At 35.1% G+C, this 20,593-nt stretch overlaps 2 protein-coding genes across 2 annotated transcripts in view; one reads left to right on the forward strand and one right to left on the reverse strand.

Moving 5' to 3' along the window:
* The window catches only part of LOC143901569 (uncharacterized), a 229,034-nt gene that overhangs the window by 192,185 nt on the left and 16,256 nt on the right, over nt 1–20,593 (forward strand). The window lies entirely within an intron of this gene.
* On the reverse strand, nt 149–2,158 carry LOC143901573 (uncharacterized). Its single transcript, XM_077414005.1, has 6 exons — nt 2,040–2,158; nt 1,882–1,936; nt 1,661–1,792; nt 898–1,081; nt 520–703; nt 149–323 (listed from the first exon to the last, which is right to left on the reverse strand). Exons 4-6 carry the CDS (start codon nt 1,046–1,048, stop codon nt 305–307), a joined length of 354 nt encoding a protein of 117 aa, XP_077270131.1. The 5' UTR covers nt 1,049–1,081; nt 1,661–1,792; nt 1,882–1,936; nt 2,040–2,158; the 3' UTR covers nt 149–304.

Genomic DNA, 20,593 nt, shown 5'->3' on the forward strand with positions numbered 1-20,593 from the left:
TACAAATGTTTCGAAGCATTCCTCTTCTCTTTTCTTTCAATGAAGAAAGAAGGAGAAGAAGAACGCTCCAGAGCATTTGTATCACGTTGACCGTAGCCTATATATCAAGATATATATAATATCAACAACCTGTTCTCACCGTTCTCTGGATAGATTTGTAACACTGCTCTTGCGCTTCTTGACAGACATGCATACAACGTTGATAAGAAACGATATAAATGTCTTGTAGGATTGTGCAAAGTTTTGCTTGCATAGCACAACCACAAGCGCAGAAATACTGACAGCCCCATCAAACGTACCAGCTTTAAATGGCAATCCTTGACCTAAAAAATAAAATAATGTATTAATATAATATTATGGCTATATGGTCAACGTGACACTACAAATGCTTCGAAGCATTCCTCTTCTCTTTTCTTTCAATGAAGAAAGAAGGAGAAGAAGAACGCTCCAGAGCATTTGTATCACGTTGACCGTAGCCTATATATCAAGATATATATAATATCAACAACCTGTTCTCACCGTTCTCTGGATAGATTTGTAACACTGCTCTTGCGCTTCTTGACAGACATGCATACAACGTTGATAAGAAACGATATAAACGTCTTGTAGGATTGTGCAAAGTTTTGCTTGCATAGCACAACCACAAGCGCAGAAATACTGACAGCCCCATCAAACGTACCAGCTTTAAATGGCAATCCTTGACCTAAAAAATAAAATAATGTATTAATATGATATTATGGCTACGGTCAACGTGACACTACAAATGTTTCGAAGCATTCCTCTTCTCTTTTCTTTCAATGAAGAAAGAAGGAGAAGAAGAACGCTCCAGAGCATTTGTATCACGTTGACCGTAGCCTATATATCAAGATATATATAATATCAACAACCTGTTCTCACCGTTCTCTGGATAGAATTGTAACACTGCTCTTGCGCTTCTTGACAGACATGCATACAACGTTGATAAGAAACGATATAAACGTCTTGTAGGATTGTGCAAAGTTTTGCTTGCATAGCACAACCACAAGCGCAGAAATACTGACAGCCCCATCAAACTTACCAGCTTTAAATGGCAATCCTTGACCTAAAAAATAAAATAATGTATTAATATGATATTATGGCTACGGTCAACGTGACACTACAAATGCTTCGAAGCATTCCTCTTCTCTTTTCTTTCAATGAAGAAAGAAGGAGAAGAAGAACGCTCCAGAGCATTTGTATCACGTTGACCGTAGCCTATATATCAAGATATATATAATATCAACAACCTGTTCACCGTTCTCTGGATAGAATTGTAACACTGCTCTTGCGCTTCTTGACAGACATGCATACAACGTTGATAAGAAACGATATAAACGTCTTGTAGGATTGTGCAAAGTTTTGCTTGCATAGCACAACCACAAGCGCAGAAATACTGACAGCCCCATCAAACGTACCAGCTTTAGATGGCAATCCTTGACCTAAAAAATAAAATAATGTGTTAATATGATATTATGGCTACGGTCAACGTGACACTACAAATGCTTTGAAGCATTCCTCTTCTCTTTTCTTTCAATGAAGAAAGAAGGAGAAGAAGAACGCTCCAAAGCATTTGTATCACGTTGACCGTAGCCTATATATCATTCATCGCACAAAATTTTTTAATTGCAAATCGGAAACGTACCTCGAGTTGAGCTCTTCTGCGATCAACGAAGTCGGGATCGAACGTGTCAGTCGTCACTTTCTGCCAAGCGTAGAGAACCTTCTTTTCCGGCAGCGATAGTAGATGGGTGCGTTCAGCCGATACTCCGCTAGCCTAGCAATCGTGAGCAGTCGCTCGTTTCCTCTCCTTTTAATCCATTGGGTCAAAGGAGAGGAAACGAGCGAAAACGAGCGACTACTCACGATTGCTAGGCTAGCGAAGTATCGGCTGAACGCACCCAATGTAGGGATACGAAATCTTTAGATAAGCACGAAGCAATTCAATTCAGTATATCGCCGGCACGATTACGGTGTTACTGCCGTTTCGCGTACGCGCGTATGCGCGCGTTGTCGCACCTTACCTCGCGACGCGTAATAAAGAGTCACACGATCGGTCTCGCTCCGCGCGTACTACCGTGTCTCTCGATCGATCGAGATAGGTTAACTGATCAGATGATGAACTGACTGACAGGATAGCGCTCTAAACGAACGCACTGTCTGCACTGCACTGCACTGCGACACTAACGCCGCTAGCCGCCAGTGTCGAAAAAGTGAAAGTGACGTTCTCTGTTTGTTACATGTATGTTATAAAGAAAAGCGGTTGACGGAGACGACGTATCTTAAAAATAAATTTTCGCATTTGGACTTTGCGTCGCAATATCTCCGCTCGTAGGGCACGTAGCGGAATATTATGAGAGAAACCCCCCCCTAATTGGACCCCAAGCTATCGATCAAGCCTACTTAGAACTTGATCCGTTCACTCGTTATCGAGATCTCAACATCTCGGGTACTCGCAACCCGTCGCGTCGCGTAAATGAGTCACGGTCGGTCTCGCTCCGCGTGTACTTGGCGCGAGACACTACCGTGTCTCTTGATACGGGACGCGGTATATTACATACGGAACGCGGCTACAGGTATCAGGACGCAGGCGCTCGGCTATGTGAACCGAAGTAATACATGTGATAATAACGGAACGCGGTATATTACATACGGGACGCGGTATAGTACATGCGGAACGCGGCTACAGGTATCCGGACGCAAGCGCTAGGCTATATGAACCGAATTAATACCGGTGACAACAGCGGAACGCGGTACATTACATACGGAACGCGGTATATTCCATACGGAAGGGTGGCGGAATCCCGGGATCACGGTCGCGAGAACCCTCGCGGCGAGGCCGAGCACGCTCGACCCCACGGTGCCGTGGCCGTCGGGGTAGTGTTCAGGGAGCTCGGGAACACTCTGAGAACCCTCAGTCGAGAACCAGAACTCTGGACCTCGTTGTGCGTGTTGCCCTAGGATTCGGAAGGTAGCTTCGTCAGGGATAGCGGAAAGCCGTGGTAAAGACGAAGTGTCTTTTCGTCGAGCGCGCCGGCTTTTTATACCGCTCGGCGCGGTGGGCTTTGGCAGGAGGGAGGCCGATCGTCAGGCGACGGTGCGGTGGTGGAAGCGGTGCGATCCCGCGGGCTCGCTTCGGCGGGGATCGGCTCGCTTCGGCGCTCGTCGGCGTCGTGCGGGAAGGCACCGGTGCGACGGATTTTCCGCGCACACGGCGCGTTTCAAGTCTTTAAAAAATGTGGGCGCACCGCGCCCTGTGGTCGCCCGACGGAGGATCGGTCGGGCGGCTCCCGGCGGGTGGTAGCCGGGGACGATGCCTTGTTTTAAGAGGTGCATCGTTACAAATTAAACTAAAATTTTTTCGCAAATTTGTCTAAAAATTTGTCTGAAACTTTGCTGCTGAAAATAGGCTGAAATTTCGGCAATCGGCAAAAGTTCCAAAAACGTCCATGTTCAGATTTAGGTCAAACTTTGTAAATAGATAAAAAAGACATATACCAACAAGATTTTTTGCGACTCCAAAGTTTAGCAATTTTTTAATAGTATATTGTGCACCAAGGGGAAAAAGCAGCGTTTTTCAGACGAGTGTGAAGTTTGCCGCCCGAGCCGAAAAAGCTTTTGACCCGAGGTGCATACGATATTTTTTACAACACCTTTATGGAAATGTTCAACTTTTAAATGTCTATAGAGTGAGTGCGTTTGGTGTTCCATTTGTATTATACAGTTTAACGCGCGTATCGTTAAATAGAAAGAGAAAAATAAAGTGATGTGGGGTCCAGGGGGGCGAAGCCTCTGGTGGGGGGTGTAGGGAGCGAAACCCCCCACATAACACAAAATTAAAATGATAATAAAATTTTGAAAAGAAATATAAATAATTTTTGAATAAGATACAAGCCATTTTTGGTCTAATATTTTAGGCAGCTCAATATTAATTTCCGTGTATATGTATTATTATAATACATACACATATATATTCTAATTTATTACTGCGCGCCGATTACAGTCGGATATAAATAATTTTAATTATTGCACTAAATATGATTGACTTGAGATTTTATTTAGGGATATTATGTAAATAGGTATAATTAGTTATTTCATTATTTAGTGATATTATTAAGAAAAAACAATTTCAAATCAGTAGTTTTAAGACAAGTAATTTTTTAAATAATAATAATTTTTTTATTTATTAAAATTAATATAATTTTTACAAAGAAAAGGTCTTATTTTATTAGTTAGTGAATTTAATATTTACATTACAATTTTCAAATTGGAAGATCGGATTATTTCCTCGATTTTGTATTGCCCGTTACTTTACTTTCAGCCTGCTATACGGGGCAGAAAGTACCAATTTTTCTCTCTAAGGAAGAAAGTATTAGGTTCCGCCCCCTTGCGGGAGGCTCCACTATTGTTAAACTAGACACATAGTATGCCTTCAAAGTATATGCGTGGGCTTTCCACGCGTGGAAAGTTGTAAACCCATGTGGCACCTCGTTTCGCGTAGAAAGTGTATGCGCGGAGGCAGCAAGTTAAAAATGTTAAAAAAATTGCTAAACTTTGGAGTCGCAAAAAATCTTTTTGGTATATGTTTTTTTTATCTAAACGGAACCTATTCACAAAGTTTCATCTAAATCGGAGCATGAACGTTTTCGGAAGAACAGCCTTTGATTGATTTATTATATTCAGTAGAATAAATTAATAACAGTCCTTGCTTGCAGTTCAAGATGTAATTGGTAATGCAAATACATGGCTCAAATTTATTCGAAAAATGTTTGGGGACGAAAATTTAAAGGATCACAATTAAATCAGACAATAGTTTGTGCTTTTGGTTAAAACAGAGAATATTCTGTATTTTTACGTTTTCTACTATTCCCTGCTTTAACAAAAATTATAATTTTAAAATATATAATTGAAAAAAGTTGTAAATAACATATGATAGTAAGAAGCAAGATAATAATAGTAAGAAGCAAAATATATATTCATAAATTATTATTTCTTTACTTACCGACATCGTGATATTTTAAGTATTAATTATAAACAAACGGAACACATGAGCGACAATTTTCCTTCTGTGAATATTTTTACTACCCAAAATACACAAAATTTGAAAATTTCAAAGAAATCAGAGAGAAGGACGTTATTCTACATATTTACCTAAAGTTTTATTGAATTAGCAAATTAGTAATTAGTTACAAAAAATTACTAATTACATAAAAATTAATAATATTTCGGTTGAAGTAAATTACGCATTACTAAAAAAATTGGTAATTTGTCAGAGAAAAATTTCTAGTTACGTGAAAATTAGTATTTAGACGAAAATTAATTAATTTCTTTTAATATAACGTTGATACGAGCTTTTGATTGCGACCAGTTTGATTAAGATTGGTGCAGTTAATACTGCAGAGATCTCGAAATCTCACATGTCAAAAAGTGAATTTTTTCGGCGACATCTCAGGAAAAAGTTCAGATTTCAGTCACACGAACACACACACGCAAAGCCAGTTTGTTTCTCAAAATGCGTTCATACCGCTCTGGTCAATGCAACTGCATTCACACGCTCACATTCCTTGACGCTGATTGGTTATCTTGCTTATATGCAGATCGAATCTCGAAATTATCATAAGAGTGAAATTGATATTAAGGAGGTTCGATGGCTTCATCGGAGGGAGTAGTGGGACGCGAGGGTTCTGGAAACAGCGCATTAGCGTTTGAAGTAGTGGGAATGAAGGGGATTGCTCTGATTGGTCGCCGCGTGCGTATAATGCGTGCTGCTGTTCACGTCGTTCACGACCGTGGCAGTCTAGCAGACGAAAAATCAAGCAATTTATGTTTAATAATTAATTTTCTTACGAAATGTGCGGTAACCTTCCCCTTTCTTTCGCTCATTTATTTGTAAATTATTAAGTTACATGTGCATATTTTTCTTTCCTTATCATTTGCATTTTTTTGCACTTATTTCATTCTGAAGGTATATGCAATGTAACATTTCCCATAAAAACCTATTTAAAAATGCAGTTAGTTTCATGACATTTTAATATGTTGTTCTGGAATGCAAAATAGAATTATGTGAATTTTTGGGGAATTTTTCACCGTCCCGTTTTAAAAAAAATCTAATCCAAAAATTGTATTTTTTAAATTTTTGGAGTAGATTTTTTTCAAAACGAGACGGTAAAAAATTTCCAAAAAATTCACATAATTCTATTTTGCATTCCAGAACAACATATTAAAATTTCATGAAACTCTGCATTTTGTTGTAGCCATCGAACCTTCATAAATGATGTTGGTTTTAGTTATCTCAACGGCTTGTCAATGCGACGTCAAAAAAGGTTAAATTTGTTTCGTGTTTGACAGTGCGAATTTACAGAAAGAGTTCCAAGAAAGATTTTTTCAAGAGAGAGAGAGAGAGAGAGAGAGAGAGAGAAAGAAAGAACGAAAGGGGATACAAAAAGAGGTATATGTTCCAAAAATATTCTAACATATATTATATTTATGTATACATGTAGGTATGCATTATGTAAGTATGCATGTATGCATGTATATATTTAAAGGACTTTTCGATCCAGTTTTGCCCGCTTTGCCTACGAACAGTGCATATTACATGATACTAAAATATATTAAAACATTTATAAAATATATGTAAATGTATTTTAAGTATGCATGTATGTATGTATATATTTGGTTTTGATTACAGATTAGATACTTTTTCCTTAACATTATAAAAGACAAATAAGAGAAAAAAAGGAAAAAGAGATAGAAAGAGAGAGAAGGAACAAAGAAAGAAAGATACATCTACATATATTTTAAAAATATTTTAATATATTTTTTATTAATTTTATTAGCATGTGTGTAATATGCACTGTTCGTGGGCAGAGTGGGCAAAACTGAATCAAAAAGTCTTTTATCATTTTGTAAGTTTCTTAATAATTAATAAGAAATTTTACTTAACATAGATACGTGAATCAGGATGCGTCTGTGCGACGAGATGGAACAGCCTAACGTTCACGTTTTGTTAGGTGCGTGGCGAGGCATTGGAAGGAATGCATAACAATGGCTATACATCATGTTGAGTTCCTCGCGTATAGTCCCGGGCAGCTCCTCGGTCGACGCGAGGCGAGGCACGTGCCTCTAATTATTAATGATGCGGTCACGCTCGCGTGGAAAGCAGGCAGCTTGGATTGGTTTTTAAATGATTGCGACTTCTCTTACTTCTCGACTCTCGTTTAATTGCGTATATTGATCTCGTTACTGATTCGGGAAAACGGTGCTTCGTATTGTGCTGGAGACCAATATTTAGAGGCGATGACAGAATTGAGAGTGTCCGATCCTCCCGTTCGGGGAGGTATATGTAGCCAAGATTATCGGAAGGTTCCGGGAATTCCCTTCAAAATGATCGTTGACGCGATGTTATGACTCGACACAATCCTAAGGTATAACGGTTGACACGAAATAAATACAAATAATATGAGATACGAAATAATATGCCTCGACGTCGATGTAAAGGATGTGGAATACGAAACACATCATGAACGACATTCGTGCGTAGCCATTGTTATTTATAAAGCGCTCCTCTTAATATTTCTTCACACGAGTAACAACGTGAACGTTGGGCTGCTCCTCTTTGTCAAATCGCACGGACGCATCCTGATTCGCGTATCTGTACTATCTAATTTCTTATTAATTATTACTAATAATAATTTGAATTTACAATAATTGATTCTTATTATTTTACGTGTAAGGGACTGCGTATAATAAAAGGAATAAGGAACAGAAAACGGGGAATAGGGAACAGTTCATTATTAATATATGAAATTCATTAAAATATGTAATTTATTAACACATAATAGTCGAACAGAAGAATAGTGCTAAGAAACAGTAATGAAACTTTATTCTATATTTTGTATGCCATGTACACAATGCATATATTAATATTAAGCTGTTTCCCTATTTCCCGTTCTCTGTTCCCTATTCCTTTCACTGTGTGCAGCCCTTAAAAGTATCAAGTTAAAGTCATCGAAAAGTGAATCTTTTATGAGATATATTTTATATTTTATAATAAAAAATATGACAATTTAAAATATCTCAGAAAATTCTTAACAAAAGAGAGCTTTATTATAGCGTTTTGAACACGTTTCGACATCAACTAACTATGGTAAGGTACGAGAATATGTGATAAAGAATAGGGGGTTATATATATATATATATATATATATATATATATATATATATATATGGAAAAATAAAGTCAACCTTGAAATAGTGCTTTAACCTTGACAAGGTCAAACAAAAGGTCCTCAAATTACTCTCTCAAAATTGAACAACTTTTGTCTGAAAACTTTCCTTCTTAAACTTACAATTTTTAAAATTTAAACGAATTAATTAAAATAAACTACCTTGTTTATTGTTACACATATAACAATACAGCTGTTTCTTACATGATAGTATTGAAGCAAACTATCAAAAACGCATACATTTCTGAAAAAGTGTAATAAGATTTATTATTAATTTCTATAACATTACAAAACATAAATAATTTCCATAAAAAACAATAAAATTCCAATATTAAATAAAAGGACATTACTAATGTAAAAAAAAACATATGCCAAGTATATAAAATAATACAAATTTGTCTATTATTAATTTCTACAAAAAGGTAATAAAATCCTAACAAAGTCTTTACAAAAAAAAATACGCCAAGTACATAACAAATCAACGTATATATGTACATTTTGGAAAAAATAAATGTCTAAAATTAACTTCGTTCATCAAAAATAGACGTGAGATCAATGCAATTAACCAAGTACATAATATATAGTATCAATTTTATAATCTGAATTACAATTTTTAGTACTGCTATCTATATATTAAGTAAGAAGTACTTAACTCTTATTTACACTTTGTTATATTAATACGTTGGTTCTCTGCATGTATATTAATAATAAACGCTGAAATATCCAGGTGAGAAGTTAAGGAAAAACTTAACTCAAAAACTTGGAGTGCCCTGGGCATATTGAAATACATTCAAATTTATAATAAAAAATATATAATATATATTCAATAATGTTTAGTTTTTAAAAACTAATAGCATTCTTAACATTTATAGAGAAAACTTTATTTATTTATTTAGGCACGCCAAGTTCTTGAGTCTCAATGTTAAGTTTTTTTTTAACTTTTATGCCTTCCAATACTCAAAATAGCTGTTATATTTTCCAAACTTTTTTTATTAATAACTTTTTAACGAATAACGAGCGCGGGTTGAAACCTTCTGAAGATCACTCAGGAGGGTGACCTTGACAACATACTAAAATATCAAGATCATCTAAGGTGATCCCTCCCATCTATACAATTACCAAAATTTGTTTTTACATCTCCACGGAAAGTTCGACTTTTCATGCCTGTAGAGAGGGGCGAAAATGGCCAATTTCAAGCCAGGGCTTACTTTTCTCCCTAGGGAAGAAAATTGATAAAGTAAGCCCTGGCGTGAAATTGGCCATTCTCACCTCTCTCTAGGCATAAAAGTCGAACTTTTCGTAAAAGTATTGTGAAAAATATCGTGTGTACCTCGGATTGAAAGCTTTTTCAGACTCGTGTAACTCGCCTTCGGCTCGGGCGGTAAACTTTACACTCGTTTGAAAAACGCTACTTTCGCCCCTTGGTGCACAATATACTATTATTTCACGCGACAAAAATTTAACCTATATGCTTTTCCCCTGCCGCGTTATCTGCTCCGCAGCGGAATGTCAACCAACTTCCTTAAATATCGTATCGCGTATAGTTTGTTTCGAAAAAAAGAAAATTTAGAAAAAGCCGAGACTGTCTTCAACAAAATACTATATAAACTTATAAAAATTAAATTAATTAATACAACTACGAAAATATTGGTTAAAAAAAGAAATTACACAGGTATTTTATCTTACTTTCACTTTATTTTATTATTATATAATATTTAACATAAAATAATATTTACAACAAAGTATCTTATTTTTATTAAATTAAATTATTAAATTTATTGCGAAAAATATTACCTTAGCCAGGATTCAAACCTGGAACTTCCCTCATCCCGTGTAGGGCGTCGTACCAATTCGACCACTGAGGCATGTGGTAATATTTAAAGCAATAACACATCTTACTAAGATGGAAACACCGATTTTTAGGTCAACGGTGTATAATATGGTTGAATAAGGCTTTACGAGTAATCCGACCAAAACCAATGGTCGAATTTAAATTGTCACGACACTAGCCAAACGTTGTCAATTATAAAAATAGAATCTTTCTCGTTAATCAATTATTGGCGAAACAAAAACATATACTTTTTTATAATAACTTTAGTTGCAGTTTACTTTAACTTGATGTTATTATTGATATCAAAATAAAATAATAACATTAACGCAAACATAGATAGAACCATAGATAGAAATACTTTGCGTTTTGCGTAAAAATAGTGCTACCAGTTTTCCTTTTTTTACTTAATTGTCTATTTATCAAATAATTTAATACATATATGTTATCAATTGTACCCATCCCTCTTCTAAACCCCGCTTGACTCTGTGGCAATAACTTCTTGTTCTCTACATCCTTTCTTAATCTTTCAGCTAATACCGGCGCATTTTTATACAGCGTTGGCATTAGTGTTATCTCCTTATAATTTTCTACCAGCGCACCATCTCCTTTCTTCAGCACCGGCACAATTACTCCCTCATTCTATTTCTTCGGCCATCCCTCTTCTTTCCAAACCCTATTACATATCTCCCAGACCCATCCTTCCAATTCTTCACCTCCATACTTTCATGCTTCATTCGGTATTTTATCCCATTCCATTGCTATTTATTTTTTCTTAATTTACTTATTATTTTACTTATTTCCTGCCTACTTTTTTCCGGCTCTTCATCTAACTTCTTTTTTTCTTCCATCCCTTTAACAACTCTTTTCCCCATTCCCCCATTATCTTTTTAAAATACTTGTCCCATTCCTTTATTTCAACCCCTCCATCTATCCATTTCTTTTTCCGCTTTTCACTATTCACCACCTCCCACACTTTCCCTTCTCTACTCGCCTCATAAACCTACTTTTCCCATCTTTCATTTTCCTTCTTTTTTTGCATAATTTATTATATTCTAACCTTTTTGACTTATACCTTTCTCTGTCCCATCTACTCCTCCTCCACTCTTTTAATTTTCATCTTACCTTTCTTTTTACTTTTTTACACTTGTCTCACCATCCCCTACCTTTCTTTTTCTTTTCATTCTCCTCCTTTTACGATTGTCTCTTTTAGCCTTTTACTCACTCTCTCTATTTCCTCTTCCATCTCACCTTTTCCCCTACCCACCTTCCCCAAGTTCTCTCTGTATTTTTCTCGGTCATTTTTCTCCCACATCCTTTATCCTCCCCCGCCCCCTTCTCTTTTGACTACCCTGTCCTCCATTCCCTCTATTCATACTGATACTGGATAATGGTCAAAATCTACATTTTCTCCTACCTCTAACTTCCTTAGCCTCTCCCACCCCTCTTCATTCAATAACACATAATCGATTACTGATTTTCTCCTCCCTCCTGTGTACGTCAACTCTCCTTCCTTATCTCCCTTTATTTCCCCATTCAAAATCACCCAGCCCCTTTCGCTCATAAAGTTTACTAGCGTGATCCCTTTTTTATTTGTCTTCATATCCTTGGATTTTCTCTCCCCTTTCTTATCCTATCCCTCTCCCCAAACTCTACTCCATTGCCTACCCGTCTTTGCATTAAAATCTCCACCAATTACTAATTTCCTTCTACCTTCTTCTTCGTCCATCAACTTCTTTATTATCTCCAAATTTCTCCCTAAATCCTTGTTTACATACGCACCCCAATTATCCTCCAGTATTCCTTTCTTATTACTATCTTTCCAGTCGTCATTGCCTCTATCTCCTCTCCCCCATCGTCTCTTCTCTCTCTTACTACCATCCTCTTTCTTATCCCCATCAACATTCCTCCACCTGCTTTCTCTCTTTTATTTATTCTTTTCGCTCCCTGCATTCGCCATTTATAATCTTTTGGCACCTTATCTCTAATCCAGTTCCAACCTTTTTCCTCTAGCCATGTCTCCATTAACACTATCACGTCCCATTTCTCCAACCCTTTCCAAAATTTTTTATCTTTTTTTCTTACCCCTGCTACATTCCAAAACGTTATTTTAACCTCCTTTTCCGCACCTAACCTATCATCCTCTCCCTATTCCCTGACCACTCCAGTTCTTCCATTCCTTATCCTCACATTCTCCGTCCCCCGCTCCTCTCTTCCACCCTTCTCTAAACTTCTCCCGTTACCCTCCTCTCTCTCTCTCTCTCTCTCTCTCTCTCTCTCTCTCTCTCTCTTTCTCACCTTTATTATTTCTTAAAATCCCTACTTTGTCATCCCACTACTACATACCATTATCCATTCATCCTTAACTTCCCATATGCTATCCATACCCTATTTACCCTTATTTTCCAGCTCCCTAGCTACTCTTCTTAAACCACCTCAACTTCCTTTCTCCCATATTATATATATACATATATAAATCATTCTTAATACATATCTTACTACCCCTCAACTTTCTCTTCTTCTTCATAATCTTCCTTTTCTCTTCCTCATTCTCTATCTCCACCAGAATCATGTCCCCCCGTTCCTCTTTACCTTTCCCGATTCTTTTTGTTCTTCTTATTTTACTTTGTAATTCTAAATCCTTCTCAACACCTTCTCTACTTCTTCTTTCCCCTCCCTTTTCTCCACACTCAGCCCTTTTATTATAATATTTTTTCTTCTTGCTTTCTTTTCCTTCTCCAACTTTCTTTTTTTGTTATCTGAATCATTCTTATCGATCTCATCGTTGTCGAACAATATCTACAGTACTGTTCTGTTTAAGTTTACCATTGAATAATGTGTTTAATCTTAAGTTGATTCTTTTAAAAATCAAATCTAAAGGATAACCGTTGTTTCTTAATAAGTCGATGCATAATTTTATATTATTTGATTGGAATAGGATGGGACAGTAATATAGATTTGTCAACCAATCTGTAATATCGTACCAATTTTGTGGCAATCTAGATGATTTGAATAATAAGATAAATATCTACCTGAAAAAGTATCTTTATGATACCAATCTATGGTGTCATTAATGATGTGTAATTGTAAATATAAAAAACTCAAATAACAGTTCTTTTCATATTTAATCGTAAACTGAAGTCTATCGTGGTTGTTATTAAACAAATCTTAGATGTATTCAGCCTTATCACGTGGAACCGACATAATTATATCATCGACATAACGGTAAATCAAATCAATCGATTTGAGTATTATTTCCTCTAAATCTTGCATAACAATATCAGCTATGATCGGGGACAATGTATAGTAGGGGAGCCCAGAGGGCTAAATGGCGATTTACTCGAGCGTCGTAGGAATCTATTGGATTTTGCAGATTAGATGGTAGAAAGAAAAAAAGGTTATATAATGTACACCCTTTCACCGGTGGGGGAAGCGTCTACAGGTTTTCAAAAATGTAAAAGAAAATAGTCACATGAAAATACTCGAGCGCGTCAGATATTGATAGTGTATATGCCCCACGTGTCTCTGATATTGGAGGTATGTTAATCTGCCGGTTTGCATGGTGAGAGTGGCTGTACGGAACGGTTAAAAACGGGAAAAAAAAATTTATTCGAGCGCGTCAGATATTCGGAGGGGATGTTAAGTGAACCCGAAAGAAGCTCCCATTTCAAAGACTGACGATTCGGACATGACGCAAGCTCATGGCGGCTTCTTGATAATGCAAAAAAATCGCTATTTTGAAATACTCGAGCGCGTCAGATTATTATACAGGTGATTCAGCTTGATGTCCTAGTCGCGCTGACCCATAATCTAACGATTATTTGAAGGGATTTTCTTAATCTGAATAGGAATAGAGGCCAACAATCGAGCAAACCCGTAGATGTCAATTTAAAGTAAATTTAATAAACATACTTATATACAACGGAACGTTTCAACCGCACAGGGTTTTCTTCAGCCGTTTTAAATTAAAAATTACATAGGGTTGCGCAAAGTAAAAATTAACATGTTAAAAAGTAATACAGTAAAAAATAAATAAATTAATACAGTAAAAAATAAATTAAAAAGTAGCCATTTCTCGATAGTAAATGACAAACCCCAGTAAAACAGGTACGTCGCATCTGCGTCGAATCTACGTAATACGTGGATGGAGATTCATCCGCGAGTTATCCACGTAGATTCAACGTTTCTTTTTTATCGTCAAAATCGAAGAACCTTATTCGCGTGAATTCAACGTTTCTTTTCTATCGCTAAAATCGAAGTACCTTATCCACGTAGATTCAACGTTTTTTTTCCATCGTCAAAATCAAAGTACCTTATCCGCGTGGATTCAACGTTTCTTTTCTATCGCTAAAATCGAAGTACCTTATCCGCGTAGATTCAACGTTTCTTCTCCATCGCCAAAATCGAAGTACCTTATCCGCGTAGATTCAACGTTTCTCTTCCATCGCCAAAATCGAAGTACCTTATCCGCGTGGATTCAACGTTTCTTTTCCATCGATAAAATCAAAGTATCTTATCCGCGTAATATCAATGTAAATTTTGCGTAGATATTTCCACTGTTTTACTGACATATAATTTATCAATCTCAGGAGACATTGATGTTGTCAATCGCAATTAATATAGCTAAATGGAACGTTTTAATGAATAATTTATAATTAATCAAGCTGATCCATCAACTATATGTTTTGCAACTATATGGTTAAAGGTTAAAGGATATTTATCTAATGAGGCCTTTGTAAGGATTTGATAAGAATGTTTTAACTTTATAAATATACTTTTTTCATAAATATATTTACGAACACAAAATTTCCTAATGAGCCGGCACTGGTTTCGGATATTCACCCGACATTAAGAAATAATATCATATATCCAATTAAAAATTTTATTACTTTTTTTAAACTAAATTTGTTTCTTAAGATGATTTTTGAAAAATTATATATTTGCGCTGGTTACGACATATGTAGACTATATATAACACTTACATCTAATTAAGAAGTAGTCTACCACGTAAGGCAGTTAGCTCACGATCCAGAGGTCCCGAGTTCGAATCCCACCAAGGTAAGTGTGTTTTTCTGAGTTTTTCAAATACGAGAAAATATTTATAATCATAGACTGCATCTTAAGAAACAAATTCAAATTTAGTTATAAATTAGTAATAAAATTTCAATAAAAATATTTTTTTTTTATGCCGGGTAAATATCGGAAATCAGTGTCCTCTAGTATTAAGAGGTTTTTTTTGAGTGAGTAATTCAATACTAACAATAATAAGCACCAGTAATCCAGTAATTTATTACTGTGTATTTTTAGTACTTTTTTCTGTAAGGGACGTGAAACTTTCACGTAAATTCCACGTCGAATCGATGATCTCATCCACGTGGATCCGACTACCGTTTTTAAGCGGATGATCCACTCGATTGTCTACGTGAATTCTACGTCGCTGGTCCACATGAAAGAAACGTGGATTCCACTTTTCTGTGCACTGCGTTCAACAAGCTATTTGCTATTTCTGGAGTGGTAGCCTGCCCAGTTAAAATATTGTACAGTTGATTTTTATCTATTGAAGAAGAGAATGGGTTGATGGTCTGTTGGATACTGTCCAAGAAAGCTTCAATTTGTTTACGATGTTTTTTTATTCGATCAGGGTGTAGGTCAGCGGCGATGTCTTGGTGGCTCTTGTTAAGTCCTGCACGAGTTAACACATGTGATATTATTCGCGTTCTGGCCCCATGATTTCTTGCCCAACGTTGTCTAGCAGCGATGGAGTTTGTCAGATTAACGATTCCAGTGAGTCGACGTGCTGCATCACCATTTATCGTCTGCTCCAACGTTAAATCTACCGGAATCCGCGAGAAAGGTTTAACCGTTCTTCTAATACCAAACGAGTCCTTAGCAATTTCGGCTTGGAGGCCCGGATGTGTCTTGTCTACGTGTTGCAGTTGATTTATATAGTATACCAGCCATCGACTGTAGTTTTGCTGGTTGTAGTAGAAAAATAAATTGACAATTTTTTCAAGTGCATTCAAGTATAAATCTAAATCTCCTACTCTAATACTTTTAATAAATATGTAATAAAGATTTATAAAATCGATATACATCGCGTAAAATTGCGCCGTTTTTCCGTGCTTGCCTTCCAAAGTGTCATCTGCTCTGTATATTGATCATAAGATTAAATTAGATGTTGTGTTTCTGTATGTTGTACTTGTGGAGAGATATCTTTATGCTGCATAAATGTGGTAAGATATTCTAATACTGATTCTTGGATAGTCAAATGTTTGTTTTCCAAAAATGATTCAATAAAGTGTAATTGCTGCAGTACTAATGCCATTTGAGAATGTAACCGTTTGCACCTGTTATAACTTTTTCCGGCAATAAAACTTGCAATTGAACCTTTAGCAATTAGGTTACAATCGGACATGATATGGCTTAGTCCACATTCATCGATGAAGGTGCCAACTGCTTTGAAAAAAGCCATCTCGATATGAAAGGCTCCCAAGTGAATAAAAATGTTGTCGAATTTCGGGGATTCTTGAGCTTGAATGCAATATTTATTCGAGCGATAGCTAGATCATACGTGATCTGGATGTATGGAGTTTGACATTCACTTGCAACAGCTTGACTCAATTCTAAAGTTTTTAAAACAGTCGAATTATTGTTGGGAGAATCGTTTATTGGTGTAAGATAAGAAACTTTTTGGACTGGTGAATCGTCAATCAAAATCTTACTATGATATCATACCTACATTGGAACATCTGATATTCTATGCATATGCAACAACATCCACGCAACATCTAATTGTTTTGACATCATCAAACTGTCTGGAGTTTGATTAAGTTTGAAGATGTCTAGCTGATTCCAGGTTGTAATTTTTAATTTTTTTGTAAATGGATGCATGTCGAAAGTTATTTCATTGAAGGATCGACGTTTTCGCTTTCTCTTTGGAGTGATCATAGATGATTCCGACAAATTGCCATGTACAATCTCATTGGTAGTTGAATTTTCATTTTCACAGACATTTGGAGATACCACAGACATCGTATCTTCATTCTGAATAACATTTTGATAAATTACCCTTACGCCGTGTCGTGTAGAGTGTTTTTACCATTCAGTGTTTCAACAAAGCGATCGAAATTGTCAAAAGCTACTCCAGTATTCAAATCCGGGCGACTTAAAATATCTTCAGGACACACGTATGTACTGTTTGCCGTCGAAAATGTCATTTCAGTCTCTAACTCTTCCAATGTAGTATAAGAGGTTCTCTGATAATAAGAGCAACAGTGTCCATATTTGGACAGTATTGATGATTTTCATAAGTTCTTCACTGCCAAACCCAGAGTAATATGTTTTGATGATTTAATTTTGTGGCTGGAAGCAGCGTAGATCAGATCTTGTCCAAGGGAAAAAATTGCAAGTTCTTTATTCAATTTTTTATTGTCACGTTCCTTTTTTGATTGGTGAGAAACATCACCCCAAATTAATGTTTCTAAGAAGCATGTTAAAAGCTCTGGCACGTAATCGCACTCTCCTGTAATCAAATCTTCAGCAGTACAGTTTTCAGCCAATTTTTTTCGGGTGGAGTTAAGAATTTCTTCTCGGAGTTGTATTGCAACTGAACGAATTGTTTCTTTCATTGCCATTGTTTTGAACAAATCTTTGTAGTTTAAAATACAGGCGGAAAATGGAGTAAGAAATTTTTTCTTTTCAGCATAAATAATCTTGATCTTATGGTCAAAAGTATCCATTAATTTTCTTTTCAGGTGCAGATCTGAAAATGAAGTACTGCTTATATATATATATATATATATATATATATATATATATACATTAATTATATAATATATTTATATAATAATTTTCTCTTTCAGAGCGGCGGCGGAATTGGCGGATGATAATTTATCGGTATGAACAAAAATAGCAAACACTAAAATACTCAGCACTTGTTTTCAAAATACAATCACTTTATTAGGATTACTAATGTCTTTTCTTTCACAAAAAAAAAAATAAAATTTATCTTAAAATGTTATTCCTGACCATCATACGAAATGTAATTCATTGTATAACCATCAGATATCAGATTTTTTTTTCTCTTACTTATTAAACATTTCTTCACATATTTTTTATATAAGTTGTATAAATAATATGAATAATATAACTTATATTTAATGTAAAACTTATTTTACTGACTTTAAATACATATCTTTTATTAATTTGAAATTATCGTAAATAAATAATAATTATTAGATTTTAATGGTTTTAACGAAGAACGTTTTGCTGTGATAAGCAACCGTTTTCCTTGCAGAAGAAAACGCGCTTTCAGATGCTGAACTTGTAATCGGTATGGTCTAAATGCAGCATACCAATTTGTACAAATTCGGCAGTGACAACTTCATTTTATTCCACCATTGTAGAGGATCTTCGATAATAGATTCTAACATATGTAAATACTTTTTAATTTTGACAAGAATAGGATCTTCAGAAGAGGAATAATGCTTGTTTTGCAGCCAACTCTAATCGTAATTTTTTAACTCCAAGAAGCTCACACGACTTATTAGGTGCTTCTTTATTAGATGCCTATTATGAAAAAGTAAAACTAAACATGAGAATCTAACTTATACATATATATATATATATCATAAAAATAATAACCTTATATTTGGTGATTAATATAGAAGCTGTTGCAAATATAAACTATGTAAGACTTATATATACTAGGCTTAATTACAATATTAAGCCTAGATTTTGTAAATCTAGATACTGTAAATTATCTAGACTAAGGTATTGCTTAGATATATTATAGTTTATAAAAACTATAATAAAAGTTATATATAGCTTAATGGACAAAATTCATATACACTAATTTTTTAATTGTATTAAAAGTATAAATTAATTCTATATAGCATATAATCAAATGGAACCGAACATGGATATATTATTAAAAAATATATTTAATTATATTTCTTATTTTATATAAAAACAATGTCACATATATATTAGAAATTCCTCAAGAGATTGCTGGTTGTCTGCGAGATATTCAGCAATACCTCTAACACTTTGAAGAGTCGAATCCAGAAGAGTTTCGCGAACATGAGTTTCATAAATTGGAAATCGTTTTTTTATATTTTGTAAAATAGCTTCTTTAAGTTGTTTTACTACAAATGAATCGTATTTATTTACACACATACACTACTCTCAAAAATATTAAAGAAGTAATTGATACAGCAGCATCTATTAACTCAGGTTTTCAAATTTGGTGGCGCAGGGTCTACAAAACGCTACGCTATAGTACACTACTGCTGTTCATGGAGCTCGCATTCGCTAGCGCTATCATGGCTCCATGAACGCCGCGGAGTTAATAGCGTCAGCGTTGGTAGCGCGGTAGCGAGCTCCCCAAACGCACCCCATCTACGTAAATATTTGTGGCAATATATAATAAAAAAAATTGGAGAAGACCCATTTTATGTATTACTAGATGACATAAAATATGTGTATTCAGAAAATTAATAGAGAATATACGAACAAAAAAAGTCACAAGGAGCTAAACCAGGCAAATGCTTTTAGCGAATTTCACGAGAAATATGATGTTGATTCTTTGATCGGATAAAACATCTCCCCAAACTAACCACATTGCAAATAAAACAAGTAGAAACTTGCTCATTGTTTCCTCGTAGTTTTTAATTGTGCAAGTAGAAACTTGCACATTGCTTCCTCATAGTTCCTAAGTGTGCAAGTTTTTATTTTATTCGAGGTATAATTATCGGTATTTATTTGTTTTGGCTTCCTCATAGAGGAAGCTTTGTTAGCAAAGGTTCTGATTTCACACTTAACTCTTTTGGGGACTGCGTAAATAATTATCGCTCCGCGTGTACTTGGCGCGAGACACTACCGTGTCTCTTGATGTACATTCACTAAAACATACTAAAAATACTTGTCCACTTAAAAACTAAAACAATATGCAGATTTCTACTTACACACCTAAAAACTCTAAGAAAGCAATGTGCAAGTTTCTAATTGCACACCTAAAAACTATGAGGAAGCAATGTACAGGTTTTTACCTTAACACTTAAAAATACTGTGCAAGTTTCTACTTGCACACTTAATAACTCTATGAAAAAACCAGAACTAACTAAATCTTAATAAAAAAGACTAAAGAATATAATAGAATTAAAAAAATAATACCAATTTTAAAATTTTAACCTTTAAAAACTACATCTCAAATCTTAACAATTTATTTTTAATTTTATTATATTTTCCAGTCTTTTTTTTCTACCCCTATTTCATATATAATTGGTTAAAATTTGGTTGATCAGATCAAGTTTTATAAAGTTTCTATGTATGTACGAATTCTTCGAAATTTCAAATGTGTGTAATACGAGATCTGATCAATCAAATTTTAATGAATTATATATGAAATATATAGGGGTAGAAAAAAAACTGGAAAATATAATAAAATTAAAAATAAATTGCTATCTCAAATATTGAGAAAGCTGCAGCGTAAAACACATTTTTCAAAAAAAGGAAAATCTGCATA

Source organism: Temnothorax americanus, unplaced genomic scaffold (genome assembly GCF_048541705.1).
Source record: "Temnothorax americanus isolate GAGA-0224 unplaced genomic scaffold, ASM4854170v1 Scaffold35, whole genome shotgun sequence".
Classification (NCBI taxonomy): Eukaryota; Metazoa; Arthropoda; class Insecta; order Hymenoptera; family Formicidae; genus Temnothorax; species Temnothorax americanus.